At 38.3% G+C, this 15,874-nt stretch overlaps 1 protein-coding gene across 1 annotated transcript; it reads left to right on the forward strand.

The window, feature by feature from the left end:
* Positions 1-13,563: 13,563 nt before the first annotated feature.
* Positions 13,564-14,333, forward strand: HMGB2_1 (High mobility group; the record flags this gene model as incomplete). Its single annotated transcript, XM_012937676.2, has 3 exons — positions 13,564-13,710; positions 13,745-14,065; positions 14,103-14,333. The coding sequence occupies 3 exons, from the start codon at positions 13,564-13,566 to the stop codon at positions 14,163-14,165; spliced, it is 531 nt and encodes a 176-aa protein (XP_012793130.1). The 3' UTR covers positions 14,166-14,333.
* Between the last annotated feature and the right edge of the window lie 1,541 nt (positions 14,334-15,874).

Genomic DNA, 15,874 nt, shown 5'->3' on the forward strand with positions numbered 1-15,874 from the left:
CAGACATTCTTAGCAAGTGTATTGGTATACGGACACGAAATTATGAGGTTATTATTCCCCTTTTGCATACATTCAAATAGGGAATGTGACATCATTTCTCAATGGCTGTCGCAAACATAGTACTTTGTGCGGTAAGTGTCTGTTGGTTAGTGCTTTGGCCTCATCCATCAGGAAGTGTTAACGAATTTTCATAAGTGTAATGAAATTTCAATTTTTAACGCTTCGGCATTGATTTACAGCATCATTCAGGACAATACATCTTGGTTAATGATAAATCCATGGATTTGGCTAATTAGTCAAATGGATGAAAAACTTTCGTGCCAAAATCCGAGGTCTGCTATCTTATACCTTATTGATTCGTCCACAGATCATAAACTCGCCTTTTTATTTTTTTATAGCTACTCAATCATCACGTGTTTTATAAAATTTGCCTGTGAACCGATCGTACGTTATTATTAAGCACTGAAGTTGGCGCCGTAACCTTGAAGTCTCTAAAATGCTTCTGATTGGCTCGTCCACAAATTAGAGCCTCACCGACAAATTAAATGACTACATGAACGTGGATATTACTATTATTCCGACCAGCGATACACTAGGTTGACGTTGCAACGTTGATTTTAAAACCACCCAAAACTACTCAACTGTAACAATTAAATTAAACGGAGCAAACTCTCGACCTTCGATTTAATGCAACAAAAGCGAGTTCATGAAGCATATCTTACTGCTAGGAGGGGAATAGTAATAATACCTGGTCAAGTAAACTGAAGAAGTTGGTAAAGGACTTAAACTTTCTACTTGGTGGTTGAGATTCTAAGGCCTTTATCAATCAGCCACGTAATTGGAGCATTATTTCCACTCAACATCGAATTTACATTTTAAGTCACTTATCTGAGTTAAAAGATCTCGAGTAGTGGAGGTCTAAATGGTCTAACAAGGGTAATTTTGGTAAAAGTAAATATCTGTTTTCAAACACGAACTCATATGAGTTATAGTGACCAATCTACTGACTGATGTAATACGTAGATCGAATGATGTTGATACACTAGAGCTCTGCAAACATATCCCTTCAAGGCATTTTAGATTTTGATATTGGTGGTGGATCTGTAAATAAATCCTCAAAATTAATAGCTCTGTAAGTTTTCGACATTTGATCCCGATCGCATTATTTTTACTGAATTCGACTAATTGAAGGCACTCGTTCATGCATTCACAACAGATCACGAGCGTGTACGTCGTGCTACACTTTTCCTACAACCTCTAGCCAGCTTAGATTAATCACTTCGCGATATATCGATTACCTATCAAATATATATTCGAACTCCTTGTTTCTGTCCTTTGATTTGACTGGATTGGGACATTTCAACTACAAAAATTGTTACTCCGAATAAGTGTGGCATCTTTAGTGGTGAGTCCGACGTGGTTTGGCACATTGATTCGTAAATCATCAATCTGTTCCTTGTTGCAACTTTATCATTTTTTACTTTAACGTTTACATATTGTCGTTTTTTATTAATTTTGTATATCTTCCCGTTTATTGCTATACTCTATATTCATCGTGACCGACCTGATCCCCTAATTGTTTAAAGTCGAGACTCTTTCGCCACTCTCATTTCAACTAACACCATTTTGGCTCGATAGCATCGAAGCCTGGCTCTACTACGCAGAAGCAGGCTTCCACGAGCACGGTGTGACACAACAACGTGCACAGTTCCTCACAGTTGTGAAGGCACTTCCGCACTAGTTCCACAGGTACATCACACTTAGTAAGTTCACTAGTGATATCTCGGTTCTTTATGAAACTTTTAAGAAATGCTATTATTAAGCGTAGAATTCTGTAGTGGCATTGGACCCTAACCATACGATCCTCACAACTGAACAAGAAACATCCGGGAAAATAGATATTCAAAATTTAATGCGGAGACAAACCCAACGATAGAAAAGGCGCGAAGGACTGATAGAGTTTAATCGGATGGCATGGGTCGGCCTTGCATGCGTGGTCATTCATATGTAACTTAACACTTTGATTCATGCTAAATTTGTTCCTCTATTTCCAGCCTGAATGTGTTCTCCATCATATATTGGTGATCGTTACGGTACGATGAAACAGGATAGACAATAATGTGACTTCCACGTAGGACCTAGATTATGCAGTTACATGAGAAATCTACAATTTTAGGATTAGGTCTATTACTAGAGCAGTACTAACAACGAAGTAGATTATAACTTGACAGATCTAACCGACCGAAAAATATTAGATCAATTTTTCAATAACATCGATCTACAACACGGCCCAGTAAAAGACGTTGCTACGAGAGAGGCCATTGGTCAACGGACCTTCGACAATGACCTGTTTAGACAACTTCTCTTGTCTAAGCTTCCACAACATATGAAGGCAGTGCTTGTCTCCTTTCAGAACAACGTTGTGGACAGGCCGCCCGCATCTGCTAATCAAACTCTGGAGATCACCAGAACTCCCAACTTCAAGTCAAAGAAAAATCTCAAACGATACAAATGGTCGTTGAGAAACCCAGTCACATTCTGACAAGTTGCCATAGTGTTTGCCATGACCGTAGACGATCCCAAACTCTTCGAAGCAGTACTTCACGAAAACGACCCGGCTCTAGATCACGAGAGACCGAAAACCCTGATTATTGCTGGGACCATAATCAGTACGGATAGTCTTCTCCAAGACTAACCCTACAACATCTACACCTCGACCAATAACCAGTGACGTTTTGCAAAGCAGTGTCTTGAGTCCATTGCTTTTCACGATCCACATTAACAGTATTATAAGTGTTTTAACATAAGTAAGAGCTACCTTTACGCTGATGACTTAAAGTCATCTATAAAACTGCGTTTGCGATTCACGTAGTACTATACAAGCAATCCAACATGAACTCAACAAGGTAGGAAATTGGTGCAAATGCTCAACACAGAGAAATGCGGCTGGCTGTGTATCGGAGACACGTCTCTTAAAGTAAAACTAACACTTAACAAGAACGCATTGCCCAAACTCACGTCAGTAATTGACTTAGGTGTACATTACCCACAGATTATTAACCGCTCTGAACATATTTTAACTAAAGCATCTAAAATGCAAAAGTTGCTTGACTTCATTTTTCGTAACTCCCTTCAAAATTAATCTAAAAATATTCTTTACAAGGTATGTGCAAGAGCTATCGTTGAATACTGTTCGTCCCTATTTTCCAGCTTACGCCTATCCGGTATACTTAATGTTGAAGGAAAACAACGAGATTTCACCCGTAAAATACATAAAAATGATGCACTCATTGACTATCGATACCACGTCCTAGGACTTGAACCTCTCTGGAAAAGAGTTCTTAGGTCCAATTTGATTCTCTACTTCAAGCTGCTTACTGCACTTGTAATACAGGCATTAACTAGGGCCCTATTATACGGCCATCGTGACAAGACATCTACTGTGAAATACACATGGCGAATTGATTACGTTGTATTCGATTTGGGATTACCAATTGTAGCGTGGCGTCGAGTCGAGATTAACTATGAACACCGCTACCAAGAAACACGTGCCAAATAGATCAGAAGGCGTAAGAAGCTCGTTCCAAATGACTCCATAAAATCCCCGAGAAGCCAAATATCAGAAGGCAATTAATGGACCAAGTCGAGTTATATTTGCTGGCGATCTCGTGGCATCGAAAGGATACCGAGATCGTGCCAGGACACAACCTTGGTTACAGAAGGTAACCGAATTCGCGCGAAGTTACAATCGAAGTGTCAGTATAAGAATGGAAGCACAAAATAGCTGTCATTAGCACAGTCAAACAAAAGCACGTTGAAACAAACACTGGTACAGTTGGTTATAATAATAATTGTTTTTATTAAACCAGTCGTGTTCTCGTGATAAACGTGAGTCACTACAACGTATGTTTGCACGACTTCTTGATGAAGCTAGCGCTCGCACCTATCTATCACGATTGAACGCATCTGCGTTTCACCGTGATATCATAGACCCTCTATATGTATAGTCCAAATAAGACTTAGTTCAACTTCCCTTACTTTCCTTCTTTAAAGTTGTATTAGGTACTTTTTCCCCATTAAACTTTTACCTGAAGTAAACAGGAAACCCACTGAAACTATTGTTTCTGCTCAACTATAGTCCGTCGCTCACTACTACCCTAAAGAATTGTTAAGAGAACTTTACAATTGATCACTTGACACCACTGGTTTTGCATCTTTGGAGCCTGTAACCCATCAACCGGTTAGAATAACACAAAGTAACATCGGCATCAAGTTAATATGGGTTCCTTCTTGTTTATTATTCATCAGCTTGCTAGTCGCACGTACGCTATGTTGAATTATCACTTATTTTATTTCATCACCCATTGTCTTATCTATAACTAATATATTTTTGCACTTTCCCGCCTACTTCGGTGAACAACTACTCCACATTATACCGTTCTTAATGCCTACACTTTGATTAACAAACAATATTTTAGACCATAGTCATTTAAAGTATTGCATCGATACCTTACCCGTAGTTCATAATTTGTAACTTCCTTATAAGCTTGCGAAATTGTACTTATATAAATAGTGTTTCACAAAAGGATGTGAAAAACAGAGCATTATTTGAGGCTTATCCAAAAATAAGCTTAAATGAGCCTAACATCACGAAAGAAGAGAGAGTGGATTTACTGTCCATCAAAGATTGATGATGAGGGTGGTGACTTCAATCCACCCATGCTTGTGGGACAGAACATTTTGCTTGTATCAGGCTATTTATGACTGAGAATAAGACAATCAGTCAGTGGCACTGATGTTGTTTTCTCACGCTAATCGAAATCATGTTTCAGAATTTATTCTGGATAAGCTGTCGTACTTAAACAACCTATAACATGCTAACTCGGACTTTTACACTAGGACTGGCATCAAATGAAAAGTCAGAAAATAAAATATATGGTTATTAGCATTCCTTAACACTTTATTCTCTTGACACACTTTTAGTTTTAATGAACAGCCTTTCTTATTCTAACCTCGACTTCTCCTCCATCATTTGAACCTACTCCGCCTCGTTGAATACCGTAACTCACTGTTCCTTGTAACTGCATCCTCTCATCTGAAGGCTCTAACCACATTTCACTTTAACAATAAGTGCTAGCATAAGTTAGGTCTACCAGTTTATCATACCACTGTTCCGCTACAAAATGTTAAGTATTGTTCAGCGCTCATATCCAAGTGACTTGCCTCTCCTTGGTTACTTTTTTTCGGCATCTCGCTTCCAGAGTACAGTAACGGAGCCCTTGACGCCTGAAGAAAACTTGATGTACTCGCGTTCACAGGGTCATAGCTCACACCAATTGCTCTGTAAATCTACTTCATAACAACTATAAACTTGAAAAGTTGTACTGTATAATTACTTGACACGACAAGAGTCTTAAAATAATAATGCCGAGTTTAAACCTGGTGTGCAACGTGGACGCGATGCCACTTTAGAAAAGTATTTAAAAAAACCGTACCCATTGTAATACAAAAGAATTAACGCTCTGAGATGTCTACACTAATGTACTGTCTCTTACTTTTATTGGTTTCGTCTACTTAACGACCATAACTGTGTAGTATATTGTAAGTAAACTAATGTTGTAACTTATCAATTATGCCTGTAAAAATGGCTTATATCTTTCTTGGCGAAATATATTATATTGTTGTTATTCCTTTGTACCCGATGTCTGCTTGATTTCGAATTCTAAGTACAATACGTTCATTTGTGCTCACCTAGTTCGATTTTCTGTAAAGTACACTATTTTGGGAATTTGTAGTTCACTTAATAGTTCAAATACTTCTAATTATCACATTATAATTAGCTGTCTGTCAGAAATGCACGTGATCATCACCATTTACGCGCATAAAAAGTACTTTTGGTAACAATTCATAGGTACTAGTAGTTTTATTAAATCCTATCACGAATAAACAATAATGAGATAGGAGAAACCTCTCCGCAAATAAATAAACCGTAATAAACTTAACAAACTAGTCGGAACACTAGTTGGAATTCTTGGCCAAATCGGTTATAATTTTATTCGTTCAGTTGGTCTACTAATGCAAATGCAATCGAAAATCAAAACACGCGACAGCACACCAGCATGAACATTGAATGTCTTTCTGATCTAAATCAAAAAATAATACCGATATCAACATTTTCACGATATTGATTGTTTTTTATTTATGCGCAAAAAACACTTGTTCTGCTAGTATGTTATGCTCCTAATAAACTTGTTAAGATACCTTTGTACAATACCACTCTTCACTATGACATCCCAATTATTATTGCTATCGTTATCATTATTATTACTATTATTATTATCTTTAAACTTGATAAATTTTTGAGGGATTTATTCAATATCCACCCCCAAATCTACTATATCTGACCTAATTCATATTATTCTACACATTACGTAATTTCCGATTTTTATTTCATTATTTTCCCTAGCCCCGTGTTGACCATATTTATTCTGATCATTTATCGCACAATTTCATTTCGCTGATAAACTGATTCAAGTTAACACTTCATATTAAACAGCTCCAACGTTAACGATCTGAGTTGATTTTATAAAACAAACAACAATTCTCAATTCACATATGACAATTTCCAAATGATGTACTCTGCCTTCATTCCCACTTTGTTTAACGCTCAAATGACATTTACGTATATTCCCATTTTGAGTATGCTGAGAATTATTCCAAATATTTTGAAGTCATTACATGTATTTCTCGACCAACTGTTACCGTCTTCTTTATGATTTATCTTTCAGCTTATCATTACCCGGGAATCGTTCATTCGTTAATCTCCGGTGCTCAATAATCCCACTCTATTTGATATAGAACCGACATCACCTTGATTCTGGTGGGAGAGTAGTGTAGTGGTATTGGTTCTTTATCACATGATTCTCTCATGGCTAAAAAATAGTTACTAGGAAGGTTGGCATTCAATATGTAACGCATGGAGTGGGTCGATAATCGTGAACTTAGGAACAGTGAATCTAAATGGCACGGTTCAGTCATGCAGGCGTGGTCACTCTATGGAAAACCTATGACGTTTGGTATTAAATATATTACTCTTTACCCAGTCTAAATATGTTCTTCAGAAGTGTTGAGCGTTATATCGTTGATCCTCACAATGTGACGGGTCATTGTGAATAATTGAGTGATCTCCGCCTAAGGTCTTATAGATTAGGCTTTTATATCATGATAAACTCACATTTTTGAGATTAGGTCTATTATTATATTAGCGAAGATAAATGTAATTATGCCGAACCAAACCATAATTCCACTGCTCCACTTACAGACGAAGACGTCTGGATGGCCATCAGAAAAATGAAGGGTGGCAAGACATCAGGACCAGAGAATATACTAGATAACGTACTGAAGTCAGGCCCAGGAGTTTGGTGGCACTGGACCCTAAACACACGATTCACAAAGCTGAACTCGAAACAACTGGGAAAATACATATTCAATATTTAACGCTTAGAAAACCCAACGATGATGAAGGTGGGTAGAATGAATTCATTTGATTCGAATTAATCGAATGGCATGGCTCAGCCTCGAGGGCGTGGTAGCTCTGTACAACTTGCTTTCACTCATATTAGGTATATTGTTCTATTTCCAGCTTGAATGTGTCATCCATTATATATTGGTAATTGTTACGATACGATGAGTCATTGTAGACCATGATGTGACTCACGTAAGATCTTATAGATTAGGCAGTTACATCATGACGAACCTGCAATTTTAGGATTAAGTGTATTACTAGAGCAGCACTATTAACGAGTTAGTTCTGACAGTTACATAATATACCTCTGTGGGCCAGGGTAATTTTACATTGGTTTTCAGGAGAACCAGAAACCATCCGGACTTTCACATGACAACCCAAACAGTAAGGCTCAACCCTGTTTAGCAGAATAGCCAGACATCGCCCAGGCTTACATTTTATAAACCGAGCAGTACAGCTCAATCCCGATTCACAGGAGAACCAGACACAGTATAGGCTTTAACGCTATAATCTGAATAGTACAGCTCAATCCTGTGGCGCAACCACAATGAAGTAGACCATAATTCTACAGAAGTACGTGGAAACATGGTTAACCGGATGAAAGATTCAGTAGAAATCCAAACTCAGGATCAACGGGCTGGATTCCGTTTGGTCGGTCGTTCACAGACCAACAATAGATTGAATAAAATTTGTCACTGTAATTCAACTTTCTCGACTATGAGAAAGCATCTGGCTGTGGACAGAACATTATGGAACCTTCCTCGACACTAGTGTACCTGGGTGAACCGTCAACGTAATCTGAACTTTGTACGACGGACTACACTGCAAAGTCTTGAGTGGAGGACAGCTGACAGACTTATTCAAAATGAGGACTGGAGTCAGACAAAATTGCTTACTTTCGCCTTTTTTGTTTCGTCTGGTAGTTGACTGGATCATGAAGGCCTCGACATCTGAGGGGGGAAGTATAGAATAAAATGAACATCTTGAATGCAACTAAACGATCTGAACTTCATAGATGATCTGGTTCTTCTATCTCATACACACCAGCAAACGCAGGTGAGGAAAACCAGTGTACCAGCAGGCCTCAACATTTAAAAGTGAAAAAAGATCGCAAACTATGACAGGTGGCACCAACTCGATCACAGTTGATGGAGAAACTCTGGAACAGGTAGAAAGTTTCACGCGCCTGGACTGCTTCATTGATAAACAAGGAGGACCTGATGAGAATCTGAAGGCAAGGGTTGGCAAAGCACGGGAAGCACCCCTACAACCGAAGAACACGTGGAACTCAGAACGACTGTCAACCGACATCAAAGTTAGGATCTTCCATACGAATATCGAGACAGTTCCACTATGCATGGGATTTAGCAATACTACAAATACATATGAGTTGCTGTCGAAAACGTTTCAGTACTTAAAAATACTGAGAACTGTGTGAATGATTGACAGAAGGCTGATGGAAATTCGTTGAACATTGGTGCATCCGCGAAATACTTGCTTTGTATTCAATGTTCCGATTTACAATAAACTAGTAATTTTTATTCATACTCACCAGGATCATGATGCACAACAGTTAGTTGCCAGTACCAAAATTTGGCAAAAGGTAGTAATCGGCTTATTTGAAATGTAGTGATTGTATGTTTTTAGTTTGATAAAGCCTGCATTCTTCAAGTAGAGGTGACATGGTGATCTTCGAAGACAGTCAGTTAAAACTTTATGATAATCAGCGAGTCCTGGCTATATACTATAGCAAATCACGTGCGATTTAGTTCGCATTTAATTGTTAACTTATTAACGAACTGAGTCTTCCGTACAACAACAACTTATCTATATCATTGTATCTTTATTATTGTTGAGAATGTATGAACATGTATGCTTGAGCCTTACTTACTGCCTACGCATATTCACTCTACTAGTCTTACTATTAACCGCCTAATTGACTTGACGATTCATTCATTTCTTATGTATAGATATGTCCATGTTATTCATGTTCATGGCCCTCTCCCGCTTATCTGTACTCGCTTACTCGTACTCGTATTTGCTGACTCGCTCGCTCGCTTGCCTGCTTGCTTTTCGGCAAAACTCTTTCATGCTAGCTTAACGCACCTGTAATTTTGGATATCTGTGTGTGGTCCCATAATAAACGTAATCAACACTTCGTATTCGCCTTCTGATTAATACGCCGTTGGGGTGTTATCTAGTGACGGTTATCAAGACGAACTGTATACGAAGTTTAAGGATTATATTGAATACCGGCCACCATAATGGTTATCATGTTGCGCATAAGTTTTAAGCAATGGAACTACAGTGTTCAACCTGTGTTTATGACAATGAGATGAACTCTTGTCAGTGTTAGGGTACATTCAACAATGATGTTTTCAGTTTGAAGGAGGTTCGCTTGACTGCTTACGTTAACGATTTGCCAGGATGGTTATCTTGTCAGATCTCCAGTTAAACTAATAAAGTGAGTTGTCAGAAAAATACATCGAAATCATCTGTGCTAGATAATGATAAACACAAGACATCAACCATGTTCAATGAAAACTACCAGTCAATTTATCGGCCGAGCTTCCGTTAATAGTTCCATCAATTTTGTTAATCATATTGCGTGATGGTCGAGTCATGACTATGTACATAATCTATTATGACCAACTAGTTATAATGTTGATTGGGGATGTTGTTATTTTAAGTGTTTAATACTTTTGATGGCTCAGGATATGTTCCCGTTTAGAGTCTCGTTAACGTCAGAAATTTAAAATGATTATATTACCAATCACGGTGCGCACATGTTTACTAACATAGTTTAAACTTAGACTGCATAGTTTCTATTTTGTGCATTTGTATGACTAACGGACAATCTTAGGCCATTGAATTAGAACAGTACGATCATATCTTAGGCTGGTGACTTTTTTACCGCTCATAGTTTTAACGTCTGTTTAAACAATTGATGTGGTAACTGAATTCCTGAACCAGAATAAATAAAGCAATATGATTGTGATTGGTTTAATAGAAAATGTTAGGTGAGGTCTGAATAATATAGACAAAAACTGGAAAAACTTAACAAAATTTAAAATTATGGCACTATGGTTACAAACCTCTACAATAAAACTTAAGTCTATTCCTGTTTTGGCACTATTTTTGTCTTTTCTTAGAAAAAATGGTTCAACGGCATGTTGAAAATCTTTCCTGTTTAGAAGATCCATGGAGTCTGAATGAAGCAATGATGGCAGTTTCAGGACTGTCGTTTGCAATCATAAGAACATGGCTGTATGCTTTAACCAGACAGATTTTCGAGAAAACCGTTATGCTTTTCAAAACAGCTGTCAAGTTGGGAACGATTTTTACGTCAATCACCACTTTTACACTAGTCGGTGCCTCTCACAACTAAAAGAATTATGTTCGTGGATCTACCACGCCATACTTACGAAAGTCAGTTTCTGCGTGGCATAACCAGGCTTTAATATTATCAAGCCACAATATCATTAGTTGGAAGGTGGGGGGGTACTAGAGTCTTAAAGTGAATAATAATATCATGGTGCGCCAAAATAAAAGGGATGTAATGTTATAACAAGGAATAGACTTACAATTTGTCGTTTGGTGTGCCAGATCACGTCACGTTCACTACTAAGTATGCCGCAGATATTCAGAGTTTGACCACGTCTTCGTCTGTAAAGGCTTTATAATCGAGGGATACCAACCCATTCAAACTAGGAGTTGGGAATGAATGAGTTCAAAGATGTGTAAGAAAGATTATCGATCTGCTGAGAAGCGTTTTATTTAAGCTGGCTAGTAGATGTAATGGATGCGTAGCGTAGCGTATCCACTCGTGTTCTGGTGTAGATGCATAGCCGAGAGCCTTCATCCAGAGCGTGTTTAATAAAACTGGAAGGCTCAACATGGATGTTGAAGACCTGCAAAACTATTTGTTTTCGGTATTTGTTTACAAATACAGGGGGAGCAGGCTTAAGTATGTTATTAAGTTATTATATATTGGAATATTTATGCCTTGGAACAGGTTTTAAGATTGACATATTTTTTCCACTTTTAAAGTAGAGTAATAGGGCACAATAAATGTAAACAGGTTTACTACCATCTCGTTAACAGAAGACTACCTAATTTGGCTCAGCTTTAGAGTGTCTAAGATCACTCGGGATGGCACATAAAAATGGCAAATTTATTAGTTTTTTAAACCTACCATAAGTAAATGAGAGTTATTCATCAGCAAGTGCAATAAGGTTTTCCATCTCACTATTCCTACAAACAATAATGATGAGTGCTAGAATATTTTGTAGTAACTTCATCAAGTTGATAACCACTTGTTAATAAACTCTTCAGTCTTCAGTAATAAGGATGGTAGATTGGTAAACCTGTATTAATCCTGAAAGATTGCCTTCCAGTGAAGGTCCAGCTTCTTCTTAAAAATATTCACCGATGGGGCTGATACCACTTCCTTGGGTAAGGAGTTCCAACAATTGACTACTCGATGAGAAAAACGGGACCCCACATTAAAATTATTAGAACGCGGTTTGTGAACCTTCTTGCTATGACCTCGGAGATTATTAGTGCTGAAGGGGACGAAAGGATAGGACAATGACACTCAAATCACAATAAACAAGACGAAATAACAATATAAGGTCACCTCGCGTCCTACGATACGACAAGAGGAAAAGGTTTAGGCGATTTAAGTGCTTATCGTAGAGGACTTTAGAAAGACCCTTCACTAATTTTGTTCCCACATGCTGAACACGCTCAAGTGAGTTAATATCCTTTATCAGACAACGGCCAGTTACTTGGTACAGTACTCTAAGTGTGGTCTTACATGGATGGAATGTAAAATTCGAAACATTTCCTCGTCAAAGCATTTGAATGCTAGGCGAAGTGATCATAACGCACGAAAACCTTTGACAGCAGCTGCATTGCAATGCGTTTTTTTTTCAAGTCATTGCTTATTATTACTTCTAAGTCTTCATGTTCTTGAACGCGTGGAAGAGATGTACCATCATTAGTATAATGTTAACTATTACCATGTCCGATGTGCATGAGTACTTCTAAGCACCAACCTCCAGCCCGTCTAACTAAATCGTTAAGTCAGCTTGGAGATCCAAATGACAAGCCTCACGTTTTGTTGTTCTCCAGATTTTTACGTCATGCGAAAACAATAATGTCGACGACTTAAGCAACAGCGGTAATTCACTAATGTGGCTAAGGAAAAGTAAAGGGCTAAAGATGGTGTCTTTAGGTACATCATTTTTGACCGGCCTCCGTTCGGATAGCGTTCCATTGATCCTCGCTCTCTGTTTGAGGTCACATAAGAAGTTTCCTATCCATTCCTGTATAGCACCTGTTATTCCGAAACCCAAAAGCTTCTGCATAAGACCTGAGTGTGAAACGTCAAATGCTTTGCTAAAATCCATGAATATCACATCGACAGACAGACCGTTATCTAAGACTACTGTCCAATCCTCTCTCGCAATAAGAAAGTTAGTCAAGCATGAACGCTTGTTACGAAATCCATGTTGCTCGAGAGTTAAGAGATTGTGTGAATCTATGTGGCTTAACAACGTAACCTGAATTATCTTTTCAAGTAACTTAACGGCAATGCTAGTTAGACTGGCAGGCCGGTAGTTAGATACGATCTGTTTCTGACCATCCTTAATATATATACTGTTGTAAGGAGATACCACCGAACTATGTACACTTCGTTTAATATAAATCAATGTAACTGATGGTTCTGGTATACTTTGTTAAGAGTAATCCTCCTGAGCCAGGTTCTATTAATCCCCTCTGGTTCCTCCCATACTTGCTTACTTTTTCGAAAATCGGATTCATCTCATTTAGACGATGACATTACTAGATGTAACTCACCAAGTTTGGACATTAGTTAATTAGATGAAGACAATTGATTTATTCAACTACTGAAATAAGACATTGTCTTTTGAACACCAGAAACTGCTTTGTTCGTACTTAGTCTAATTAGGGCCGTTTGAGTTTGTCCGGCCTTCTGGACTAGCCTTTTGAATTCAACCAGCTCAGCAAAGATGGCTGAAGACAAGGGTAAACCAAAAGGTGCTATGAATGCTTATGCAGCATTCTTGCAATCTATGCGTGCCGACCATAAGAAGAAACATCCCAATGTCACTCTAGATTTCAAGGCTTTTTCAAAGGAGTGCTCAGAACAGTGGAAGGTACGTTATATGTTCGTAGTTTATCGTATTTCAGAATCTATCGGCTAAAGAAAAAAAGAAGTTCAAGGATATAGCAGAGAAGGACAAAGAGCGTTATCGATGTGAGATGGAACATTATGAACCTCCTGCCGATGAAGGTCGCAGTAAGAAAAGGAAACGAGACCCTGATGCACCCAAAAAGGCGCTGTCAGCATTTTTCCTTTTTTGTAATGATGAACGACCTAAAGTCAAATCAGAAAATCCCGACTGGAAAGTCAGTGAGGTTGCTAAAGAACTAGGTAAAAGATGGGAGCATTGTAAAAACAAAGCTAAGTATGAGAGCTTAGCCCAGGTAGAGAAGCAACGTTACGAGAAAGTAGGTTGCTTTTAAGTATTTTTTTTACACTTTCTAGGCGATGCAAAAATACAAAGCCGGCAAAAAGTCCAAGACAGAAGATTCAGAGTCCGACGATTAGTCCTTAATAGTTTTAAAAACTAATGTTTGACGTACAATTGCTGTATACAGATGGTGTTATTTTATATTGTTTACAGATGTTTCTTTTTAAACCTAACGGGCCGTCCTGCATTTGTAAAACGATGGCTACTGTAACATTTTTTATCGAATACACTGTTTATAAGCTTTATTTCATTCTGTTGGAAAGCAGCGTGGTGTTTGCATTTGTAAGTCGTTTCGTTTGAACCAGCGTCATAACAATGTCGGTCTTGGAGATCATTGTTTCGTCCATATTGCTTGCTGTTCCGATATAATCGTCCTTACGTGGACGCTATCGTGCCTATTGCTGAAGCGCTCAGGTTAGTTTGATAGATAGATATCGATCGAATACGTTAGCCTGGTTTGTTGAAGTTTTCAGCAACACCATGGCCGATAACCTTAATAAATGGGATAGGATTTGTTAGTTGGAAAGGTTCTTATGGCAGTTGACGACGTAATTCTTAGGATTGGACGTGTGCATCCGTGTTCATTACCCAAGGAAAGTTAAACTAAGTTGGAATCGATTGGTTCACGTGTCGTGGTATGGTTTAGTAACTTGCCAGTTGCAGATATAATACAAGCCTCTACATTTAGATACTCGGTCGGTTTCACGTGTGTGGGGACAAGACATCACTCATTTTTGAGGCCACCGTACCTTCGGGACTTGCTAAGATGTGTGAAGAAATAAAGCACTGGAGGCTGTTTTGTCCAAAGCCATATATACTGTTGAGCTGAACACAGCTCACGACTCAATTCTTTCCGATTGTTACCTGCTAATAAGATTGAGCACCCAATGGAGTGGTCCTATTCTTTAGGGAACGAATATTCTCAAATTAAGCGGGACTGCAAGAGTTTAGAGTGTCGGTGTAAATCCTTGTCATCGGTCAAGAACGTGTTATTATCGGGTCTCAGTTCCCGGATGTCGGAGTATATAGTTTAAGATTGTGTGGATCAGGACACCCTGAACTTCCTCTCTCAAAGTTCGTATGATAGTAGTTCGCCCAAACTTAAAACATGGAATCAATAACAGACTTATACTTCGAGATCAATACTGACTGCAGCTCCAACACCCCCATCGTTTAGACTGGTTCAGAAGTGCTTGTTAGATTGGTTCGCCTTCTGTATTTCAAATTCTTGAAAACATATGCTGCTGTCCATTATACTAGTTTATTCAGTAGGTCGGATATCGCTTGCGGCTATGCATTAAATCTCAAATTGGCTGTCTTATTACTGCATGTTCTCAGAATTATACTGAATGGTCTCAGTTAGTGTACTGAGGTTTTATGTAATTAAAACTAATTCTTGTCAGGGATGTCTTTTCTGGACTGATTCTGCGTTTAGTGTTATTTCTAGAAGTTAAGTTGTTCCCTTCAGAAACATAGTGGCTTGAAAAGTACCTGTGAATTAGGAAGATTTCTGCGTGGTAGTGATCTAATATTAGATTTAAGGATCTTGATCGCTACTTCATAGTTTTTAATCCTGATATGCAAACCTGGTTTGTTCCATAGATAAGCAGGTGACTTATTTTTTAGGATCTTACCTCACAAATTTAACAAGAATAATATGGCCGAAAATTATCGGACTCATACGGTAGAGATACGCTAATGGCCACCTCACATAACTAATAGAGTCAGGATCTTTGGGTTCTGTTACCATTCTTGGTGTAAGTGCAAACTTGTGAAAGTCAAATGA

Source organism: Schistosoma haematobium, chromosome 3 (genome assembly GCF_000699445.3).
Source record: "Schistosoma haematobium chromosome 3, whole genome shotgun sequence".
Classification (NCBI taxonomy): Eukaryota; Metazoa; Platyhelminthes; class Trematoda; order Strigeidida; family Schistosomatidae; genus Schistosoma; species Schistosoma haematobium.